Source organism: Cygnus olor, chromosome 1 (genome assembly GCF_009769625.2).
Source record: "Cygnus olor isolate bCygOlo1 chromosome 1, bCygOlo1.pri.v2, whole genome shotgun sequence".
Lineage (NCBI taxonomy): Eukaryota > Metazoa > Chordata > Aves > Anseriformes > Anatidae > Cygnus > Cygnus olor.
This window is the reverse complement of record NC_049169.1, coordinates 188,265,138-188,288,529: the sequence shown is the minus strand read 5'-3', so window position 1 is coordinate 188,288,529 and position 23,392 is coordinate 188,265,138. Positions and strand designations below refer to the sequence as shown.

Here is a 23,392-nt window from a genome sequence, read left to right as displayed (position 1 = left end):
GAAATAGTTTGCTCTTGACAAGCCACCCCAGAATTGGTGACTTACCACTACTTCCTTGGGAGAATATCCCCTTCTCAGGGTTTTCTTCACAAACTATTCACCGAGTGCAGAATATTACACCAAATGAGAAGTTCTGCAGTTGAGTTGTCCACCACTTCTCATACAGCCAAGCTTCAAATTCACTGTTGAAGGGAGTTGTTTTCCCCCAAAATACATTCCTTCCTTGCGCTATTTCATCAGCTCTATTCTACATTCAACAGCAACGCAATTGGAGGGCTTCTACAGCACTCAGTAATTTAAAACTGTAGACAAGAGTCTGAGAAAAGAAGTTCTGGAAAATTTTACAATTGAGCCTTTATTTTCTAACTCCTATCTCATCAAGAGTCGTTTAAAACATGCTGTCCTTCTTTGTTATTAGGTAAATGTTCTGCAGAATAAGGTGTGGTTAGGTCATCTGCATGCAAGTGCCAGGGTTCATAATAACAGCCTTGAAATTAATACTGCAGTTGCAAAATACCGTTCACTTCTCCAACAATTATGCGAGAGCTGCTCTACCTGAAGTTACTGGAGACAATGGGTTTCACTTACTAAAGGAGAAGCAAGCATGGAACAGTATTCCTGCCCAGACGACATTTACCTATGTTTTAGGAGCAAAGTTGGACCAAAAAAAAAAAAATTTTTTTAATGATTGCGGAGAAATACGTAGCCCTTTTCAGATTTGTTTTACTTCGAGCTGATTTCAAATTGTGTGAAGAGCAGAGTGGATGTTACTAACGCAGCATCTTTCAGGAACTGAAAGCTTTCAGTAGGTCCAGTTAAGAAGTCTGATATTCAATTAACTTTGATCATGGAAACAAGAACAATCTCTTCAATTTTAATAGGCAGTTATAAAGCAAAGTAGAAGAGGATACATTTCCTCAGCTTTCCCAAGGGTGCTCCTTGGGGTTTGAGGCCAAACAGAACTCCTGTAGAGGCCATTTACTGAAAGCAACCCTTTACATGTGATAGTAACAAGCGTGAGATTTCTGCAAGAATGCAAATGGTGAATTTGAAAAAGGAGAAGAAAAATAGTAGTACACGGTATCTTTGTGTATTTTAGCCTAGGACTGCACTCCTGCTGGACTTCTGCTCTAGTAGTGTTTCATCAGGTTACAGGGTTATCAGAGTTACCTGAAGAGTGAACGGTGTCAGCCCTGCTAATATCAGGGCTAAGCCTAAGCATTTAAAGTCTTTTAGACTGGAGAACGAACATTCAGCACTTCAGTCTAGGACGACAAGAAGGCCATGACAACTTCTAACAACGATGTTTGCTAGCTACAACACACTCAGTACACGAGTATGCAAGCTTTAGAGCATCATCGGGAAACACTTACGACCCTGGAACTGAGAGGTTTCCCTCCGCCTCCATCATTCCAAGCATTAGGAACCCTGCAAACCACCTTTTACGCTAATAGGATAAAAGGTTTTCTCCATCACACAACCCTAAGAAAATGGACAATTTGTACAGTGCGATGCCTGCATTAACATTTCAGTAATTGGGTGACTACTTCCACTCAGATTAGCAGCTTGTGCAGTAAGACAGAAGCAGCACTACACGGAGTGAACAGTCCCAGGGAAGACAGTATTTTTCTTACTGGCTTGTGACAATGTAAAGCAGAAAAGTTGGAAGTGTACTCAGTTCTGACACTAGGTACTTTTCCTAATGCTGGTCTTTTTTTGTTTGTTTGTTATTGTTGTTGCTTTAAATTGTTGCATGTTCCAACAGAACTAGCAGGATACTGAATGAGCAAAACATCACGTTGGAGTTCTTCTGTAACACGTTTATTCTTAAGATTTAACCTGAATTGGTGTTTGTCAACAGCTAGAGTTATAGTGGACAAAATCTTGCGTTCAGGTCAAACCAGTAGAGACGGCTATGGAAGGGTTCTGTAACAAGCCAAACCTGGGACGCTGGGACTTGAAGCTCTCAGATAACCCTTCTGTTCAAGTCAGAACACAAAGAGACATCTGTACCTTTGTAGGTGTTTTAGAGATAAACAGCAAAGAAAAAACATTTTTATGCACAGCAGAAAAATCAGATTTTAAGACAGGAGTTTTCTTCTGTGCTAGATACAGACCAATAACGAAATTGAGACTCAGATGAAGACTGGCCCCCCAAAGGATATTAATAGTAAATAAAGCTTCAGATGTGTGACAGAGATGATTGAGCAAAGGAAGTGTATTTTCTGAACTCCAAGATGCAGGAAGAAAGTTGTCATCAATCAAGCTAACCCTGGCATTACAAAGGAAATTAAACAGACAGCAGCTCTATAACATCTCTCCTGCTCTCTGCATGGCTATCCAATGCACGTAGCCTAACAAAATTAACAAAGACAAAGAAGGATATTGCTGGGCACGCCGGTTAACCAGTTGAACACCGCTCAGCGTTTCCGAAGTTGCTTAAAACTAGAGTAGCTGCCTAAGAACAGACAGTGTATTGTTCTGCGAGAAAAGCTGTTGTGTTGCAAAGAGGTCACTTGTCAACCTCCTATGAAAAATATACATATATATTTTTTTGGACAATTTCATTTAATCACTCAAAACCACAAAACAGGTGAGTGGCCACTAGCTTGTGCATACTTACAATCCAGTCTGGAGAGTGACACACAGCTTACAGCAAGTAAGGGGTGTCAGTCAGCAAGTCAGTCTTAAAGATGCGTTAATCCAGTCTTCAAGAACTTAACTAGTAAAAATCCTAGAGTATAAATGCCTAACACGGCTATTTAGAGATCAGTGCAAAGATGCCTACTATAAATTTGGAGCTCAGCTAAGCTGAAAGAACAGCTTGCATCCATTGATCAATCCAAGGATGACCGATTCGACAGCTCTTAACTCCCAAAGAGTTAAAGGCAAGGAACACAGCTTGTTTTGAACAGCAGGCTCCATCAGACAGTGAACGGAACTGCACGCTGCAAGCGGAGACAGCTGGAGCCTGAATTTTGATGCATGTGACCAAATCCAGTTGAATGATGAAGCCAAGCGTTGTCACTAATGAACAGAACAGATTCCTAGCAGAAAGCTGGAGATAAGTCATAGAATTAAGAAGCAGAAAACAGAATTAAGCTACTACAGGAATACAGATTAGCAAGAACTATATAGGGAGCACTCAGGTGCGTGATCACATACAAGTACTGGATGTGTCAACAGACAAAAGAGAGCTCTTACTGAGGTAAAGGATAAGAAGTGAGTCCACCCAATAAAATTCACTTTCCTTTGTAGGAATACCATACAGCCACGTTAATGAAAGCAAGAAAAAGGTGGCAGAATACTCAGGTACAGGAAATGAAAGGTGCCCTGGGTCGCCCACAGTCTGAGTTAAGGACTCTTCGGTGCCTTTCTTTCTGCTTCTTTGAATGGCAGAAAGGCCTGATGTTTGTTCCCTGTAACAATCCTTGTATGCAACCTTGGTGAGACCACAAGAGGAATAGCACTTTGCCTGAAATAGCTGTTCTCCATCTCTCAAGTCATTTTGTACTTGCCCACTTAATGTCAAAAACAATCAGCTTCTGCTGATAATGCTGAGCTAATACAACTGCAGAAGAAACAAATACAATCTATTCTTATTCTGACCCATGCTTCATAGCCACAACTGTCAGCTAAATTCTAAGGCTGAGCCTGTATAACTGATAAGAAAAATTAGTCCCTTCTTCCCCTGCCCCAGCTTCCAGATTAAGTTTACAAACACTGCTCCCCAGAAGAAAAACAAACCATATACCACACAGGCTCAAATCTTTAAATGGAAGACAGGTTAAAGACACTAAAATCTAACTCCATGCAGTCACTTACTACTTTGGACCACAATTTCAGAATAAACACAGTCCAAGAGCGGATCAGTAGAGAACTAGTAACTGATATTAGTTAAAGCCAGTGTTTAATGTCCCATACTGCACTGGACAAAAATGGCCTTTCTAGACATCAGTACTATTCCACTCTCTCTTCAGCTGTTCTCCAAGCTCCCTCACGTATTTGCTATCAGCTTGTCACCATAACCTGGACTTGAAGCACTTTTTCCTGGTACACAACATTGTGTCTGCTAATGATGTATGGGAATCAATATTTCGTGCCTGAAAAATGAGTCTCTGGCAGCAGATAAATGAGATTTAATAGCCTGAAAATAAGCTGAATATTCAGCTTCACCAGTGCCTGTTCAACACCAGAAATTTAAATAAGTAATAAGTTCTACAGCTCCAGAAAGCCCAAGGAGCCTCCCAAGCTGGCCCTGAAACTCCTCAGGTCCAAAGCCAAAAACATCTTCAAGTGCAATCAGTTTTCTAATAGCTGGTTCTAATAATAGGCTTTTCTCCAACTTGTAGGCAACTTTCAGAGTTGAATCCAAGATCCAGACGCTCCAGGTTTTCAACAGCTTCGCAGGTAGTATAAAGGCACTAAGGCTGAGTTAAAGGTACACTGCCAGAAGTCCATCATCAAGTTCTTCCAACTTACAGCACATACCTGAAACAAGCCCCGTAAGGTGGCTTTGAAGGAGATAATGGGGAAACAGTTTCTAAAAGACATATGTCCTAGTAGCAACACAAGCACGCTTTGTTACCTCCCATCTTCAACTTATCCAATATTCCCTGAGAACTTGGAATACCAAGCACTGGTGTTCTTGTTTGGGGTTTACCCAGTTTTGAGACTTAGGAGATCTGTGTTTCTGCTCACCTACTGATGGCATCGCACCTCATCCAACACTGCTCTGCTCTTTTCTCTTGTTTAAATAATCCTGAATCAGCATTGCCTGCTAACTGGTAGTGAAGCTCAAAACACAGTTGCACACATTAGAATGCACTGAATACAAATCCTTTTCCTTTCGAGAGGGTTTGGAGAACACTGGATTTAGAGCTCTTTTATTTAATGCAACTTAGAAACTTTTTACCTAGAAGGCAACAGACCAAATGCGGACTCCACTATCCACACTCCTGAAAACACATACCATGTCCATTCTGCACGGACTTTCAGCCTCTTAGATGGAGACGGTTTTACAAAGTTCACTTTGAATTTTCAGCTCAAAATCCTCCTATTCAAAGGAACAATCTTAACTGTAACACTGCAACCACAGCACTTGAAAACACACAATGGTAATTCCACTCCATTCTTCCAGTATCATTATTTACAGTTCCTGGAATTTTATCAGAAATTTGTTTACTAAAGCAATTTAAAAAGTGAACATGAGGTGGCAGAAGTTACAACTAAACTGGATTCTGATACTTAGAAAAAGAATACGTATCTCTTTTGAATAATCCCACCGACCAAGGAAGACCCCGTATCTGACAGAAGTGCTAAAATGCCACCTTAGATAACTGTAACTGGTAATTCTATCTGTGGGCCACGCATACAAGTATCAAACATGGTGAATCTATTACAAGTCATTACAAGAATATTTCAGAAACAGACATCAGAAACCTCCCTAGCATAAGTCACAACCAATCCTTACAGTTAAGTCTGCTCTCCTCTCACTTTTGAGCCACGTTTCCCTGTATTAAAATTGGTTGAAGCTAAAAATATCTTCAGCACATCATAATTCTATTAGCATTCTGGCACACGAGTGCTTTTTTTTTTTCATTTCCATAATGCATCTGTTATAATTTACTAACAGCTTTAAACGTATCAGCTGCAAGCACAGCTGATCTTGATTTCTAAGAGAACAATTTAAACAAGACAGAAATGTTTTCCTCTCTGTATGCTGATGATGTAAAGCTCTCCATATTCTGATGCTTCTCTACTAAAAGCTCTGAGGCCTGTGACATTGGCTTCCAGCCAACGCCAGATTAGAAAGGTTTACTGAATACACGCTGACCTTTTGCTCTAAAGCATTCCCAAAGCTGCTGTTCTTCATTCTGTCCACCCACAGTTCAGAATAATGCGCCAAAGCAGCTGCCCGTTGTACTGTTACCTATAGAGATGCATCTCTTCCAGCGATGGCACAGAGACATGATGTTCGATCCGTCTTGCACCAGCTGCACGAAGATGAAAACAGCAGTAGTCCTTCAAAGATCTCTACAGCTTTAGCAGGTCTCAAAGCTGATTAAAGTGATCCTCATGGCAATCTGTGAAATATATGTTTTGCACTTTCAAATTGCTCTGCATTCGATTCACAGTAGGACAGCGTGGATTACGTGACTGTGTATATGCCCATGCACAGAGACTCCTGTGGCTCTCCTTGGAGCATTTTAATACATTTCAGAAAAAAAGGGGAATTCAACATCATCCTGTGTTCTTGCACTTGAAACAACCGTCTACCCCCTCCTGGACTCTGACCCTTCCAGACCGACTTTCAAAGCAGATTCCACAAAGTAAAATCCTAATAGAAGGACATAATACAACTCTACTTCTGTTCCCTTTGAAGCTGCTATCTGTAGTGTTAGAGGTTATGACATCAATTCATCTCTGCAGGTAGAAAAAGCGTTTTCTTTTTTAAAACTTTTCCTTGCTTCTGAACAAGTATTTTGGATATCAAACAATAAGGTTAAAAACCTGTTCAGCTCTCACTTCAGCTATTAAAAGTCCTTTGCCTTTAAAGATGGAAAGTAGTTTTCACTTCTTTTTCACCTGTAGTAAACCTATTAGTATGAGCCTGTCTTTATAGTCACGGGGACTTACATGGCTCCTATAGCAGCTTTACAGGGTCCTTCCCCCATCCGTTCCACTGTCCCCCTGCAGACCATTGGTTTGCTTTTGGGATAGGGACTAGAAAAGGAAGCATCAGCTGCGTGCTAAAAGCCTCACAAGACACCCTTTTAAGGCAGCAAGGATTTGGCTTTTTGGATCATAACCTAAGTTACCATTCAAACAAAGTATATGATCTCCAGGACACTTCCCTGTGGAGGACCTCATGCTGATGCGGCGTGGGGATCTGCTCCATGTGGGACCCATGGGCTGCAGGGGGACAGCCTGCTCCACCAGGGGCCTCTCCACGGGCCGCAGGGGAACTTGTGCTGCGTGCCTGGAGCACCTCCTGCCCTCCTGCTGCACTCACCTTGGGGGCTGCAGGGCTGCTTCTCTCTCAGCTCTCGCCCCTCTCTCCCAGCTGATGTTGTGCAGTGTGTTTTTCCCCCCTTTCTTCAATCTGCTCTCCCAGAGGCCCAACCAGCATCACTCACTGGCTTGTCTCTGGCCAGCAGTTGGTCACTTTGGAGGTGGCTGGAGCTGGCTCTGATCTGACACGGGGCAGCTGCAGGGCTCTGCTCACAGAAGCCACCCCTGCAGGCCCCTGCTACCAAACCCTTGCCATAAACCCAGCACAAGCAGTCAGGGCCCCTTTAGGATACACTGGGTATTTTTAGTGAAGGGCTGCAGTTGTGCTAGGGCAGCTGAGAGCACTGAGACAGACAGACAGCAGGTAAGAACCACAGCAGGTAAGAAGCCACAGCTGGGTCAGCTCAGTCTCTCAGAAGCCACGTGTGAAGCCCATCCCTTACCCCGGGCTGGAAGCTGGGCAGAGCAGGAAGCCTGAGCATCACCTGGCAAGTGGCACAGCTAAGGCTGGTAAGAGATCATCAAGTAACGGGCATCAAATATTCATGAGCAAGACAATGACAGGAAATCATGGCAGATACTGCTAGCTACAAGTAAGTGTTTTTTTTCCTCAGGAGAGGAAGATACTCAAAATTTTAGTTGCTCTTATCTAGCTTTCATTAGGGAAGTGTTGCATAATGCATGAGGAAAACATCTGAGCACAATGTTTGGGAACACTATCTATTCCCTACATAGATGAATCCGTGAGCAAGAAGTATTGTATCTGTTTGTACTTTGTGTACAGCTGTACCCAGGCTAGCCTTGGCTAGCCTAGATTAGTGATTCCCTATTATAGGGCACATGAATGACTTATCTCAAACCAAACCTGCTTATCTCACCTTCTCCAAGCCAGCAAGATCTGAAAGCAAACTGCAACAGTAGCACACACAGAGGTAGGAAAGCTATTAACACCAGCTTGGCCTGGCCCAGATCCGTCCCAGCAGGATGCTGATTGATTTCTGCCCTGGGTTTGACTTGCTCTCTACAGCCTCAGAGCTGTCATAGCCACCCCAGATTCCAGCACCCGATTTCAAAGGCTCAGCTACAACTGAAGTGGCCTCTGTAACACCTGCCTAAAATTGCTCCGGATGAAATTACAACCCCAGTTAGCCAAAGTATTTTCATTTTTTTTAAAATGTAAAGCAGCAAAAATTGTACCTCATGCTCTCTAATAAAGCTTCCTTCAGATTTTTCTCAACTTAGTAGCTGATACTTACATAGATGGAGTTCTTGTCTGCTGTGCATATCTGTAAGCCTGATGTATGTATTTTGGGCAGAAAAAACTGCTATAAAGAACACCTGATCAAAATAAAGGATTATATGAGGATATAATTAGATCACTCACCTTTGTCATGTTATTTCTTTTCAAAGACAAAAAGCCTTATCTAAACACTTGTACTGCACTGATACTGTAACTTCAAATCTCACAAGATAACACCTTTTTTCTTTGATATAATAGACCTGACAGGTATGCGTGTTTGGTGGGACAGAGACTGACTTACCCATGCTATCATTCTCTATACTGACTGGTTTTGTGGTCCTGAAGATGGGTATGAACTCGTTACATTTTATTTCAAAGAACATCAGTAAGAAAAGAGTACCTCAGCATATACTTGCCATTAGCCTCTTGCGACTACTCCAAAATCATTCTAGAACAAAAGTACAAAATAAAATTCAAGTTCCTCCACCCAAACTGCATGGTATTCCTCATCAAGCAGAGTGATCCAGCTCAAATTCTCTCTGAATATATCTGTTGCTAAACCTCTGAGACATCCTTTGGTGGCTCACGCATACCCCCTTAGCATTACTCAGAACGAGTAGGAGACAAATAAACCATTTGCAGGGTACACTCAAGAAAAGGCTGGAGTCTTTTAGGCTAGTACTGTTGGCACGTTTACCATCAACAGTGCACTGCCTTGTACCAATACTGCTGTTTATTACAGGAAATCCTTCCATGGATAATGCTGAGTATCAGCCAGTCAGTACTGTCAGCTCCAGGAATTGAAAGAGTGAGTCAGTTAAAAAAAAAAAAAAAAAAAGGTTTTGTAATGCTTTGTTTTTAAAACATCATTATATTTTAAAATGATGGTTTGGGGACTTGTTTTTTGCTCTTTAAAAAAAAACAACATACACCTTATCTTGTTGTCCCTGACCCTTCATATTAAGAGTCTTCAGGATTCTCTGCTATCACAGCTTAATTGTTTTGCAGTGCAGGTTCATATCCCCCTGTACTACCTGGAAATTGTGCTACAGCTCCAACATGCAGCTGATCTGAAGTACCATGAACTTGAAGCACTTGGAATTTGTTTTAACTCTGAAAACAAAGTTCAGTCCTGACGTAATAGATGCCATTGCATGAAGGTTAGTGATAATTCAGCACAGTATAAGTCCTTCTGAGTCCAACATTTGCTCTGGTAAAATAGCAGACTTGAAAATAAGCTTAAGTTAGTATACACGGCCACAACAACCTTTTACCAGCTTAGTATTCACTCGGTATCCCATTTATTGGGTACATTAAAGAACTATAAGGACTTGATAAAAAAAAAAACACGCTTGCTAACAGAACAGAAAGACATATAATTCCTCACTCGAACTAACTTATTAACAACCCCAGCGAGTAACTAAATACCAGATCAGCTGCAGAATTACACTATCTGCTCCTACAGCGACCTTGTGATTATACAATCAGAACTACGTGCTAGAATAAGCCAGGATTGCACAGCTGGATTTACTAACGAAGTACTAGGCAACTGCAAATATTTCAGATAGTCACCAGCATAAGCACACCACAAGAAAACCTCTAACCACCTACATCAGAGATTTAGTTCAGTCTCAGTATGCCTGGCCACCAAAATACGTCTCCTTTTTTGCAGCCAGGGCATTTGGCACAAAGGGCCGAGGTTGGTCAGAGCTGCGCAGCCCTTTGGCAGTGCAAGAGACCTCTCTCAGCTAACAGGGTCCAGACCCTTTCCAGTCACTTCCAGCATCCCCATCTCTGAGATCAATATATCAGACATGCCATTTACAAAAATTCAGCTATTCTTTGAGTCAAATACCATTAAATGTTTTGGTACTGAAGGAACGCTTTAGATAACAGTACTTAAATAATTTCTGAGCTCTTTGGTTTCCCAGAAACCCAGCCCCAAGAATTCAAGCAAGTTTTAGTCCTCCCCTGGCCTTGGTTCCCTACAAAACCAACCATATCCCTTACAGTATTTTGCTAGAAATCATGGGGTAATTTACAAGCCACGTTTTATGTTCGAGAGTGCTTTGACATTGTCTTAAGATGTAAAGCATTCTAGTATTTCTTCACAGCAAGAAAGCTTTAACCTCTTGACTAGCATGGCTATGGCATTCCACAAACACGAGTCTACCCGTGGTCCTCAACTGGGCTGCCCACACCATCTGAAGGAGCAAAAGTTTTAGTTCAACATGTTCCTGGGTAACTGCACAACATCCCCACATATATGGCTATCATTGCAATGACTACAATCGTTTAAATGCCAGAGTTGAGAGCAGCGCTTAGCTTTCCTCAGGAACATTGTGTATACTTGGATAAAGCACATTGGATATAAACTCAAGTAAGGCCATATAAAATGGAAAGTTACTGGGAAATTCTGCTGGGAACTGGGCACAGCTCTGCTGCAATTCCTGCGGGTCTTGTGCCTCCCTGCCTTAGGGCAAGGGCTCTTAAGGGAAGTATCTAGCAGACAGCAGCTGGTTCATTCCCTGTGAGAGGCTCTATTAAAAACAGTCATGCCATTTGCAACCGTAAGAGCTTACTGGGTCCTTACTGAAATACAGCTGCAGTGCAGAGGCTGGTCTTTTTTTGGTAAGCATCCTGATATCCTTAGGGAGCAGAACAGAAACTTTTAAAGGGTGATTCTTATCCCGGCAGAACACCAGCCTCTTCCCCTCCCACTCTCCATTTCCCACGCTTTGCTCCTTAAGGCAGCCTGAGTTTCTCAGAGAGGAGCCTACACCTGCTCTTGTGGGCCATATGTGCTGGAGCAGAGGTTACTGCATCTAACAGCAGCACTGCTGCTACTGTCTCCTAAATACCAAAACTTGAAGAGGCTACTTCCAGCTGTGCTCACCTAGCGATGCTGGCTGCTCAATCCCTAAACAAAAAAGAACCTCACTAGCTGGAGTGATAAAGCTTCACTGCTGTCCTTATTTTAAATAATTTGAAGTTAAATATAGGGTGAGTAACTTAATGAGCATCGGTATGTCAAGTGTTTTCTCTTATTTTTAGTTTTCTTAAGCTATTAAGTGTCCCACTGCATCTTCGTTCTCTGATTTATTGGTGAAAGGCAAGCACTTCTGGAGGCCAGGAGCATACTGTTGGAAGAGCTGAATTTCACATCCACTGATGGGAGTCCCAATAAATGGAGGTTTTCTTTCTGTAGGAAGTAATATATTTGTGCTCCTCAAGGAAAAGGACTCCACAGAGTTTAAGGACTCCATAGAGTTTAAGCTACTGAACATAATTCAAGCTCAGATCTGGTCCCAGAACTACTCCCACGCCCCTAACCCTGAAACTCACAAGCACTTCACTGCATGCTGAGCCCTCCAAACCTTCATTCCCCGTGGAGGAACCACTTAAATACACCTCCACAAATGGCTGGTGAGCTGTGCATCTTCCCTTTGCCCAGGCAGTACAAGGGGCAGCACGAAGCCCAGCACAGCCCTGGAAACCCGCGCAGGGCCCGCAGCCAGCAGCACAGCTGGTTCCACCAAGTGAACAGAAAGTCATAAAGCAAGCACTTCTCTCCCTCTTCACTCCTGGCACTTCACTGTGGAAAAGGAATTAAATAAGCCAAGTTTCTGGCAAGCCAATGAGAAGGACCACGAGCCAGAAGGAATGCCACAACCGGCTTAAGTGCATTTATTCCTGCTCTGGTGACTCCCTGAGTACTGGCCACAAACCATACCAGTTAGCAATTACTGTAGAAATCATTGTCTGCTACAAGACTTCGGACTTGGGCATTATTCTTTACAGCTCTGTTTAGACTAATTGTGTTTGTTATGAAGCCATTTAGATCCTGAGTACCTTACAGATCCTGAGTACCTTACAACAGAAATACAGATGACATTTGGTTTACATACCATTAGAAAGCCCGTGTTGGAGTAATTTCAGGATAGATTCAGTACAGCTGAAACCCATGGGAGCTGGGAGCATGGAGCATGGGTGCTGGGATGAACTGGCAAGTTCTCCACCTATTACATGTCACAGCCCCATCCAGTACTAGCTTACCTGCTAGTTCATTCCAGGAGGTTACGAAGCCCTAGCACGCTGTCTCAGAACAGACAGAATGAGTGGGGGGAGCACCTAATTACATTATTTAACCGTTCTCCTGCTGCTCACAATGTTTGTCACACAAAACATTAAAGTGATTTAAGATTCATTTACTGGTAGATCAAACCCCACAAGTTCAAGCTCAGCTTTCCCAATCACAGGACCAACTTTTCAGATGCATTTCAAGTGACCACGAGCAGGCGTTGGGGCTTAACCCGGCGGCAGCTCCACACCACACAGCCCATCTCTCACCCACCCCTCCCAGCAGGACCGGGGAGAGAATCAGAGAAAGGTAAAAGCACAGGCACTCGTAGGTTGAGATAAGGACAGATTAATAAGAAAAAAAACCAGGATGCAAGGGAAGAATAAAAGCAAGTGATGCACTTCGCAATTGCTCACCACCAGCCGACCGATGCCCAGCCCGTCCCAAACAACAGCAGCCCCCCCGGCCAGCCCCCCCAGTTTTATTGCTGACCATGACGCCACACGGCATGGGATGTCCCTTTGGCCAGCTCCTGGCTGTGTCCCCTCCCAGCTCCCTGTGCACCCCCAGGTACCTCACTGGCAGGGCAGCACCAGGAGCTGAAAGGCCTTGGCTCTGCGCAAACACTGCCCTGCAACAACTAAAACATCGGGGTGTTATCAGCATTACTCTCTGCCTAAATCCAAAACACGGCACCACACCAGCTACTAGGAAGAAAGTTAACTCCATCCCAGCCGAAACCAGGACTCCAGTAGATTAACAGCTTCAGCTACTTGCACCTGAATACCTATCTCCAGCCAAATGTTCGGGCATAACCAATTTCTGGTTGTCTGCTCTTAGCTGGGGGTTCAAGTTCAGAAGCCTGTTCTTAGTCCTCCTCTAGTATTTATCCCTTCAAGGTTGGTATAAAGCAGCTATTCCAGAAGCCATTAGGTAGCACTTGGATCTCATGCCAGTTTTACATTCTCGTGATAAACACTGCCAGATGTGCCACAACTGCCTGCAGCTTCAGGAAGACAAGCCTTCCAGCAGGCACTTGTTATTAACAAAACATTACGTGGAGGTTTTCTTTTAAGCGTATTTCCCCGACTTGTATAATCAAAGATTCATGTTCTGTACCATGGACTGGAAAGGGAATTAATTCGCAGAGCAGCTCAGCACATAGGGAGACCGTAGTGTAACCTCGAGTCATTTAATATGAGAATTTTCAATTCCCAGTTAATTTTTAATCAGTCTCCAGGTTACTGACAGCATGCCTGAAGTCAGGAAACAGTAAGCGCACACATGCAAACACACGCAGTATAAATATGAGAAAAAAAATCAATTTCCAGTCTCTTGCTCTGCGCTCTAATGGTGTTTGAGGAAGATTAATGTCTCCAGTGATGAATCAGTCAATTCATCTGTTTATGGATTATTATTTTTTTGGAAATGGAAAAATTGAATAATTTTTTTTTTTTAGTTATATGTACTAATTGTGCACCAGAGCCCGTATCACCACAACATCTATAGAGGACTCAGCAAATGATATAAAATAAAATCTCTAAACATGATATTTATTAAAATCTAGCAACCCTCTAAAGGAGGCTTTTATATTCCCCTTCTCCACAAAACCTTTAATCTGTAAGAATTACTTGGCATATTGCTTTCTTTTCAAAAAGGTGGGAGGGGAAGAAGTGAAATGGAAATTGGTTTCCCAATGCAGAACAGGAGCCTGAAAAGACAGCCAGGTTGAGCTGCCCCTTGTTTTGTGAACCATCCTTCTCCTGGAGATTAAGGTACCTGGTCCCATCTGCTCACCATCTTTTGAGAATCAGGCTTGTAACAGGCCTGACTCAAAGTCAGCTTTTCTGTTTCCCTGCAGCCATTTCAGCTGCATTCAACAGGAGAAAGATGCTTGCAAACTAATCTTGTATCCTAGGTTGTCACAAAACATTGCATTGCAACTTTTGAGAACAGAGTTTGAGAAAAATAAGCACGATGGAAACCCTGTTCCTGTGCCACAAGCTTCTCTTTACCAGGCAACACCAGCTATACTTTGCGAGTCATGTTTAAACCTCCTGGCTTTTACACATCACTCTCATCCCAGTGCAAGTGAGGATTCTGATTGCACCCAGAACTGCCAGGTCTCAGCTGAAGGAGACAAGAATTGCCTCATCTCTCACCATTCACACCTCCTGCTGTAGTCATACCATCCTCTTCCCTCACCTCCACTTCTTTCTGCAGGAAGATCTCCCTTCGGCCACTACCTCCGGCCCTTTGCTCTCTAAACAAAGCAGTCAAATCTGATAACCAGAAGCTACAGATGTGATAAAGAAGATCTGGCTTTCGGAGTTTCACGCAATAGCTATGACTTCAGGGCAAGCTGTCTTTTCTTTGATCTCCTTTTGTTCCAGACACCAATGCTCACTTCATTCATCTGTACACGTAGCACGCACAGCCCAGGAAAAGAAACCTGATGCTGTTGGGAGTCCTGCCTGTAAGAAAGCAAAAAGCCTGTGGGCCTTCTGCAAAGATAAACTGTCACAGTGGCAATGGAGAACTATGTGATAAGGCTTGGCACATCCACCCTCCCCATGCTGCTATCAGCCACGTATCCACCAGAACTGGGAATGTGTTTGGACGTGGTCAAGGCCAGCGCCGGAGCCTTCCCGTCACACCCCAAGCACAGCAGGTCTGAAGAGCAAGGCTCCTTCCTCCTACTCGCCAGAGGCAGCCCAAAGTATGAAATGCAGCCCACCGACTTGGCACAGGTAAGGAATGGCTTTTGCTCCTCCAGTACACAGCCCACAGCCAGGTTTCAAGTTTAAAAAAAAAAAGTCACAAGAAGTGATTACAGCTTAGTTTCAGAACTCAGTTCCCCAGGTTGCCAAAATCCAACAAGGCACTGAAACATTCATTCAGCTCAAGGGTTTCACTTCAGGCCTTAATCTTGAGGTTCATAGCCAAGAAGCACACAAAGTCCCACAACAGAGATAGTACTTTGGCCTGAAGTCCCCACAAGTTGTCTGATAGAAGAACAGTTTGTGGAAGCATTATTTTTAATGATTACTTCCAGTTAAACAAGCACATCATAAAATGCTACAAATTCTGAAGAAAGCAACAAGAATATTTTTGTCCAATAACTACCAAATTTGTGCTTCTTGCTTACCGCTCACTATACAAGTACACATACCTAGGTGTGTCTTATGGTACAGCTCTAAACACAGCCCCGACTACACATATTCATGGGCAGGTAACATCTTAGAAAACTTCTTCTTAAAAAAATAAAAATAAATAAAAATCACCCAGCATGTAAAGGAAGAGAAACTCCCCATAAAGCTCCATTTCTTACCAGCTTATGTTGATACTACCTGTGTGTGGAAAAAATGTCCTTGCTGTTTACAAAGTGCTTTCAGCTCCACAAAGAACAATTCAACAAGCAACAGCAAAGCAACAAACCAGTTTTATCTTTAACCTGAGATAGGATAACGCTCGCCCACATTCCTACACTAATGGCCAAAGAAGGCAGGAACAGACATTAACTGCTCTTACGTAGTGAACCTCTGCTCTGTAAGCTCTCCAGCAGCCTTCCAGTCTTGAAGCAGGATCACATCTATGCTCACTGCTAGTATGTCCACCCCTGTAGTGCCAACATATCGGATGATGAAATACATGAGCTAGTTGCAATTTCAAAGCCACTTCTGTACTTGTACTGCAAGATCGCCCTGCTGCATATACCAGAAGTACAGCTTAATCGGTTGATTTCATCTATGATCATTGCATTTATGGAAGCATAAAGACACCCAGGACTACCAGAACACAGCTCTTCAAATACTCATTTACAATCACTCCAGGAAAAAAAAAGCTTGCAGCATGAACAACTTTAGACTTCACTGGCTGGACAACCAACATTTGACTCACTGTCTGCCAACTGGAATTGCTGTCCAGATACAGAGACAGCTTCCTTTATGTAAACATATAGTAAGTTAACATAAAACCAGTCACAGAAACCAAGCCTTTAAGTAAAGAGGAGTAATGCCTAGGTACATCTATTATTTAAAAATATTAGTGAACCATTACCCTGACTTCTACCTTGTGCTCTACTACCATCTTGGGAACCTCCAAAACATAAGCTGAAGAAGCATGACTTAATATATATATATACCGTGCGATTCACTTGTCAATGCTTTTGTCCCAAAAGCATTGCTTCCATATTAAATAAGCTTTCCACTTTGGAACGCTAAAATATTGATGTAGATAAAGAAGATGAAGTACCTGCAAATAATAAAACACTATCAATAAAAGAACACGTTTATTCCATCCTTCTGTTCTTAATAACCTATGGAATAAAAACAGGCAGCAGTATTTACCCTCTTAAAGTCATTCCAGTTTAAGTAGCTTGAAGTCATTACAGCTTCTTGACTTTATTTACACATTAAAGTAACTCACATCAACAATGCTATAGAGTCGATTTAGTTTGCTTTCTATTTCTAGAAGCGAGAACTCTGGATTGCCACACAGGGGAAAGGCCTTTAACAAAATCTACTCAGAGTCAACGGGATAGAGGGAAGAAAAGCGTTCCTCATGCCCTGTGGCTGTAGCACTTGGCCTACACCTGCCCTGAAGCCCTCTAACAGGCCAGAGAAGCCATCTGCCTGCTGAGACGCTGTACAGAAACAGCTTTTAAAACTCGAGGCCACTGCACTAACCCTGAAGGCAGCTACATCCCTGGGCAGCTCTTGCCTAAGAAAAGCACAGGGCCTAACCTAGAGCCCTCAGCCAACACCCAAATGGAAGTTACAGGCCCGAAGATGGCGTGCCGGAGGTTAAGCACAAGGCCATGCACAGCCTCGGCCCGGCAGGTTTCTCAGGACGGGTTTGGTGCAGGGCTGAGGCCCTTCAGAAAAGGTCTGGTGGCTGGCGGAGCCACAGCAACTCCACACAGCAAAAAATGATTGCTTTGAAGAAGCTGAGGAATCTGCAAGCAGGCAGCCTGAAAAGCAAGGGTAGTTGCCTTCTGGCATCTGCACATAAACAGTCTGACACCAGGTCTTGAGGAAAGCTGGTGTCAGCTACCACAGAGGAGATCCAGAACAGCTGAACAAAGCCCAGAATGGATGGAGAGCAGCCCTGAGGAGAAAAGCCTGGGAGTGTTCGTACATGAAAAGCTCAACATGAGCTGGCAACGTGCGCTTGCAGCCCAGAAAGCCACCTGTACCTTGGGCTGCATCAAAAGCAGTGTGGCCAGCGGGGCGAGGGAGGGGATTCTCCCCCTCTGCTCTGCTCTCGTGAGACCCCACCTGAAGCCCTGCGTTCAGACCTGGGGCCCCCAGCACAAGAAGGGCATGGAAGTAAATATAAGAGCGAGTCCAGAGGACAGCTACAAAGATGATCAGAGGGCTGGAGCACCTCTCCTATGAGGACAGGCTGAGAGAGTTGGGGTTGTTCATCCTGGAGAAGAGAAGGCTCCGAGGAGACCTTACAGAGGCCTTCCAGTGCCTAAAGGGGGCCTACAGGAAAGCTGGAGAGGGACTATTTGTCAGGGAGTAGAGTGATAGGACACGGGGTTAACAACTTTAAACTAAAAGAGGGGAGATTCAGATTAGATATAAGGAAGAAATTCTTCCCTCAGAGGGTGGTGAGGCCCTGGCACAGGCTGCCCAGAGAAGCTGTGGATGCCCCATCCCTGGAGGTGCTCAAGGCCAGGCTGGATGGGGCTTTGGGCAACCTGGTCTGGTGGGAGGTGTCCCTGCCCATGGCAGGGGCTGGAACTGGGTGGGCTTTAAGGTCCCTTCCAACCCAACCCATTCTGCGATGGAACTCTATAAAAGCAAAGGATCACTTGCAGGAAGTAAAGATTAGGACCCTCTAGAGTTCATTTTGGCTCAACTATTGCAGAAACAAGGTCCAATTTTACCTGATCCTGCCTCTGTTCGACAAAGGACCTGCTATTCAGTACTGTCTTATGCAGCTGAGTAATCATCTTGAATACTTAGACGTGCCTCTGGATGGCCATGGAGCAGATTCCACCTGCAATGTGGAGGTGTTTCACTGCTTGCACAAGCCACTAAAATGCCTTTGCAAGGCGCTCATCTTGCCCAAGAGGGTACTCCAGCACTGTGCTAAATTCCAAGGATTGAGTGTTGCACTAAAAACAACACGCTATTAATCCAGTATAACCTTACTAATGCACTACTTTAGCCTTCCTTCAAGTGTGCTTAACACAGAACCACGTAGATACAAAAGAAAATCTCGTTCCCTATTCTCATTGAAGGAACATCTTTAGAAGAAAAAGCAAACCAAGATATCGATGAAATACTTTGTAAATCAGATGGAAAACCCAACTGCGTGGTACCATTACCACCTCTCAAGACATGCAGACTTGTGTGGGTTATGTGGCTTACTGTATTCATTAAAGGTTCACTACAACTGTTAGTGGGACTGCTAATGGAAACATTCAGGGGAGGAAATTGGCAACTAATTCATTGTCACTAATTGCAATCTAGTTTTGGCTGCCTTATGCAGCAGCCTCGCAGAAAACAGCATTTTTGTAAATGCCTATTGTAGAAGCTAATAAAGAAATCAGGCTATCATGTTCCTAAAAATATTTAACTCATAAGCACCTTTTTCTAATGTGATACCTACTAATTGTGGTGAAGTCTGGAGTGATGCAAGAACAGGATTAATGCTGTTAATTAATGAGACACCATTTTAGCCATCCGCCTTCAGACCAAGGACTGCTAAGCAATCCTAACGTGGTGGAGGGGTCATTCAGTGTGTGCAGAGCTCTGCACTGCGTCCCAGAGCTAGGAGCATAACCCATGCAGCTCCACTGCTCTGCTCCAGCAGGAAAACCAAGGAATAACAACATCAGTACAAAGTGGACAACACTGGGGTGACTCCAAACAGAAGCTGAAATAATTTCAGGCTAACTCTGTCAGAGCTCTAGCAGTAACAGGTATGCTGCCAAGTGACTGCTGTTCTACATCACCATCACAATATGATGAGGGCATGCAGGGAGGTAGCACGTTTCTCAGAGATTCATTTTTTGTCACCAACATGCATTTTCTGCCTTCTACGGGACCATGAAACAGGAGTATCTATGCTGATGAGAGAACTAACAGCCCTCTTCACTATCTGGCACTTTCCAGAGCATTTGGAGACCTGATTGAAACCACCTCCCCCCCAAGAAAAAATGCGACAGATATACAAATGCTGCAGGATATTTGGGGCTTGGAAGAGTAGTTCCTGTGCTCTCAGCCTTACGCACCAGATGAGGAATCCAGTGCCGAACATCCTGTGTTGCTCACAACTTATCTGCATCACTAAGGGCTAACAAAACCAGAAGACAGCTAATAGTGTTAGAGACAGCTTAAGGAAGACATACATCTCCATGAACCTCAAGGCAGACTTGTGAACATTATCTTAGTAATAACCTTGAGTAGGAGAAGTCTATTTTTAAGCTTAATGGATGTAGAAGGCAGACTTCCAAAACAGGAAAATTTAACAGCAGTTGTATGTTTAACCAAGGACAAGAGAAAAGCTACCATCACACGCCTCTGCCTGTCCCCTGCTGCTGGAAAGAGCCCTACTGACAGATAAGAGGTTTTGCAGTATCAGCCAGTCTTATCTCTGCTCTACAGCCTTGGTCAGAAGATCAGATCAGGGATGAAAGCAAGTTTATTGAGCTAGAAACTCATGTGGATCCTTCCCTTTGATGCATGCTATGTGAAAAATACAGTTATCGGTTACTTTAATACTGCAGTACTAAGTACTGCTATCCCCCTGCTGCTGTCATGCTGAAGTCCTGCATTATAAGTAGAGCTAGAGAAGTTTTCCCCCAAAGCCCAGCCTCGATTTCTCATGCTAGTGTTGTTCCCTCCACCCCTAACAGCTATCTTGCCTGTAGCGTCTGTATGGGATGAGTTTTAAAAGTATTATGTCGTCTTTTTCCCTACCATTCTCTGCCCGCCTTCTTCTAAAGAAAGGTAATGCCCTCAGTGGCTTGATCTCCAAAAGATACCTCACAGGCTTTTCTAGGAAGCCTGTAGAGTGTATCCTGAACTGCTGCAGCCTGGAGAAGGTGAACATGATTTAGGCAGAGTGATGCTGACTGGACCAGCTGGGGCTATGACCACACAGATCTCCTGCTGGGGTTCACACAACGCCCGTCACTGCCAAAGCCTTACACGATTGTTTTCCATCAGATCAGGATTCAGCCTGACCTATTCCATCACTGCTGAGGATTACCTACATTTGTACTGCATCATCTCTCAGCCTTCAGACGTGCCAGTACCTGGCTGCAATGGGCACACGCTGTTTTATTCAAACTGCTCCGGAGTGAGCAAAGACAAGAATCACAGGCCTCCTCAATATTTAATTATCGGGTATTGCACTGTGCATTTAGAGGAAATTATGCTTATGACTCATGTGCTCACTTGGAGGAGTTTTTCATGGCCAAGTAGCCCTGGGGAGGAAAGGGAAGAAGACCCAAACAAACAAACCACTTCTTGAAGCTGTGTATCACCTCCTATCTGACTGCATTTCCAATGACAGCACATTCATTTGTATGCAGAGAGCACCGCAGTGACATTCCTAAAACAATCTGATCAGCTAGACTTCAGCCACCCTTCTCTTTTGTTAAGTACAGTAAATGGGTTCAAGATAGAGTCCAAAACAGGTCCTAAATTCCTTCAGGCAGTTTCAAGCAGCCTTCAGACAGTGCTGAGCTGTATCTGTTCCAGGATTAAGACAGAGGTTTCTGAAGTTTCTCCCTCTGCCATGAAGGAAAAGAAAAGACATCTTTTGAAAGGCAAATAGCCATTCCTATCCCCCCCAGTATTTTTTTTTCTTTTTTTTTTTTTTTTAAATGGGAAGATAACATAGGAAATTAGATCTCTCGAATTTGGGGTTGTTTCATACATATATTTTTTTTTTGGAAGCCCAAAAGCCTTCCTTGTTTCCCCCCCACTCCCACAGTGTTACAGAACCTATTTGCTCATACATGAGTCAAACTGGAATATTCTATGATTTGATGATCCCTACAAGTTGGAAGGGACCCACAAGGACCATCGTGTCCAACTCCTGGCTCCACACAGGACCACCCAAAAACCAAACCACGTGTCTGAGAGCGTTGTCCAAATGTTCCTCGAACTCCAGCAGGCTCGGGGCCTTGACCACTGCCCTGGGGAGCCTGTCCCAGTGCCCGACCACCCTCTGGGTGCAGAACCTTTCCCTAACACCCAGCCTGACCCTCCCCTGTCCCAGCTCCATGCCATTCCCTCTGTTTGCTGTGTCACATTCAGAGATCTTCACAGACATTACTACCTCATTTCCACAGAGCTGTTCCACCTTGCTCCCAAGAACAGAGCTATTCAACAGGGAGCAATGCCTTCCATGCAGCTACTGCCTTCATATGGAGCCCACAACTAAAATACCCCCTTCCTACAACCCAAAAACCCTACCCCTAACAAGCAAGAAGGGGTCTCTGTAGCACATAAAGCACAATTTTCATCTTGAAGGTGGCTCCTACCACACAGTTGTAACTCTGATATTTTTACGTCCTATCACTTTCCTACCACGAAAACATACTTTTATCTTTTCTACATTGAAAAAAAAAAAGCTACCAATATCTACTCCATCTAAAACTGAAAGTTATGAATATAACAAGAATTTCTAATAGTTTCAATTTTCTCCTCCCCCCAAACTCACCTGCCTGAATACCAAGGCTAAAAAAAAAGAGCAAGCCTCCTAAATACTACAGCCTATCACACAAAAACTTCTAGAGACAAGACTTTCTGCTTCCTTTTTCCTCTTTTAAAATCCCCTCATCTGCATGCAATAGCTTCTCTCAACCTACAAATTAGGGTGTTGGGGCTCATTACTACACACAGAGCTGTAATAATTAGCAGCAGGCAGAGCTTACATCTTGTTATGCTTACTTTTTACTTTCAACCAGAACTGATTTAGCTTTGGGGGTTCCTGTGTTACCCTGCCAAAATTAGAGTTTTCAGATAACTTATTTTTACTGTTCCTTTATTTTTGTAAGCACTGATGCTATTTCTGGCATGCTTTACAGCTTATTTTTTAATTTACTTGTAATAACATCCATATTAACATCTGTGTGAGCAACCACAAAAGGCAATTATAATTTTCTCTCATATTTTACAGCTTGGTCCTTGATCTCTTAATTGGCTTTTTATTATTTAAGTCTTCTTTCACTGTTGTCGCATTGTCAACTGATTTTCACAGGTGTATATAATTGGAAAGCTCCTTAAATAGCTCTTCCTAGCTTTTGGCATATGAGGTAATCTTGAGGCACCTCAGTATTTTTTGCTTTGACCTTAGTTTTAGCTACTTGCTTTTCTTCTGTTAATCCAGCTCTATTTTTGGTTACAGCCTCAGTCACAGCACAGTGACAGAAGGACTACCAATCTCCTTAATGTAGGATTTCCCTCCCCCCTTCGTTAAGTTGTTAATCACTTGCCTCAAATTTTCGTCTATAGAAACTGACATAGCAATTTCCTTACTAGAATTGTTTATGGAGGAGTGGGATTGTTGTTAAGAAGCAACTTTAACAACACGAAATAGAGCCAAAAGACTACAAAAATGCAGCTTGTAAAATGCCCTTGTAAAAATAAACCTTTAGAAGATGTAAAGGATTAAACAAAAGGTCATGCTCTGTTTGTCTTTTCCAGAATATCCACGTGGATGTAGCTTCATGATGTCTGATACCACCAAATCCAGAGAGCAACTATGAAAAATACTGATATCTGAGAGCCTGTCTGTCTCAGGAAACCTTTTCTTATACCGCCTTTTATTCCCCCAGCACCATACAAACGCTGTGTAGCTGCCTGCTGTCTTTATGTTGACTCTGTGAAGAAGATAAAATTGTTCCCTTGCTCACTCCACTAACACAGATGACAAAACACCTGGAACTGAAGCGAAGCAGCCTTAGCTCCCCGGGAAGACAGAAGCCACCCCATCGTTGTTGTCCTTCCCCAGTTCAGTAAACTTTGTGGCTCCTACTTAGCGTGCTCATATTTTATTACTGAATGGCAGTTCGTGTACTTCGTTAA

The 23,392-nt window shown here is 43.4% G+C and overlaps 1 protein-coding gene across 7 annotated transcripts in view; it reads right to left on the bottom strand.

Moving 5' to 3' along the window:
- The window catches only part of ATP8A2 (ATPase phospholipid transporting 8A2), a 328,555-nt gene that overhangs the window by 294,830 nt on the left and 10,333 nt on the right, over positions 1-23,392 (bottom strand). Inside the window, exons 1-2 of one of the 7 annotated variants that reach the window (XM_040543953.1) lie at positions 12,910-12,927; positions 5,933-6,086 (exon numbers count right to left, since the gene is read on the bottom strand). The exons of 2 other annotated variants lie outside the window; for them this stretch is intronic. In XM_040543953.1, the coding sequence (XP_040399887.1) occupies positions 5,933-5,972 (40 nt within the window). In that variant the 5' untranslated portion in view covers positions 5,973-6,086; positions 12,910-12,927. 4 more of the 7 variants (XM_040543952.1, XM_040543950.1, XM_040543951.1 and 1 more) reach the window with 4 other exon arrangements.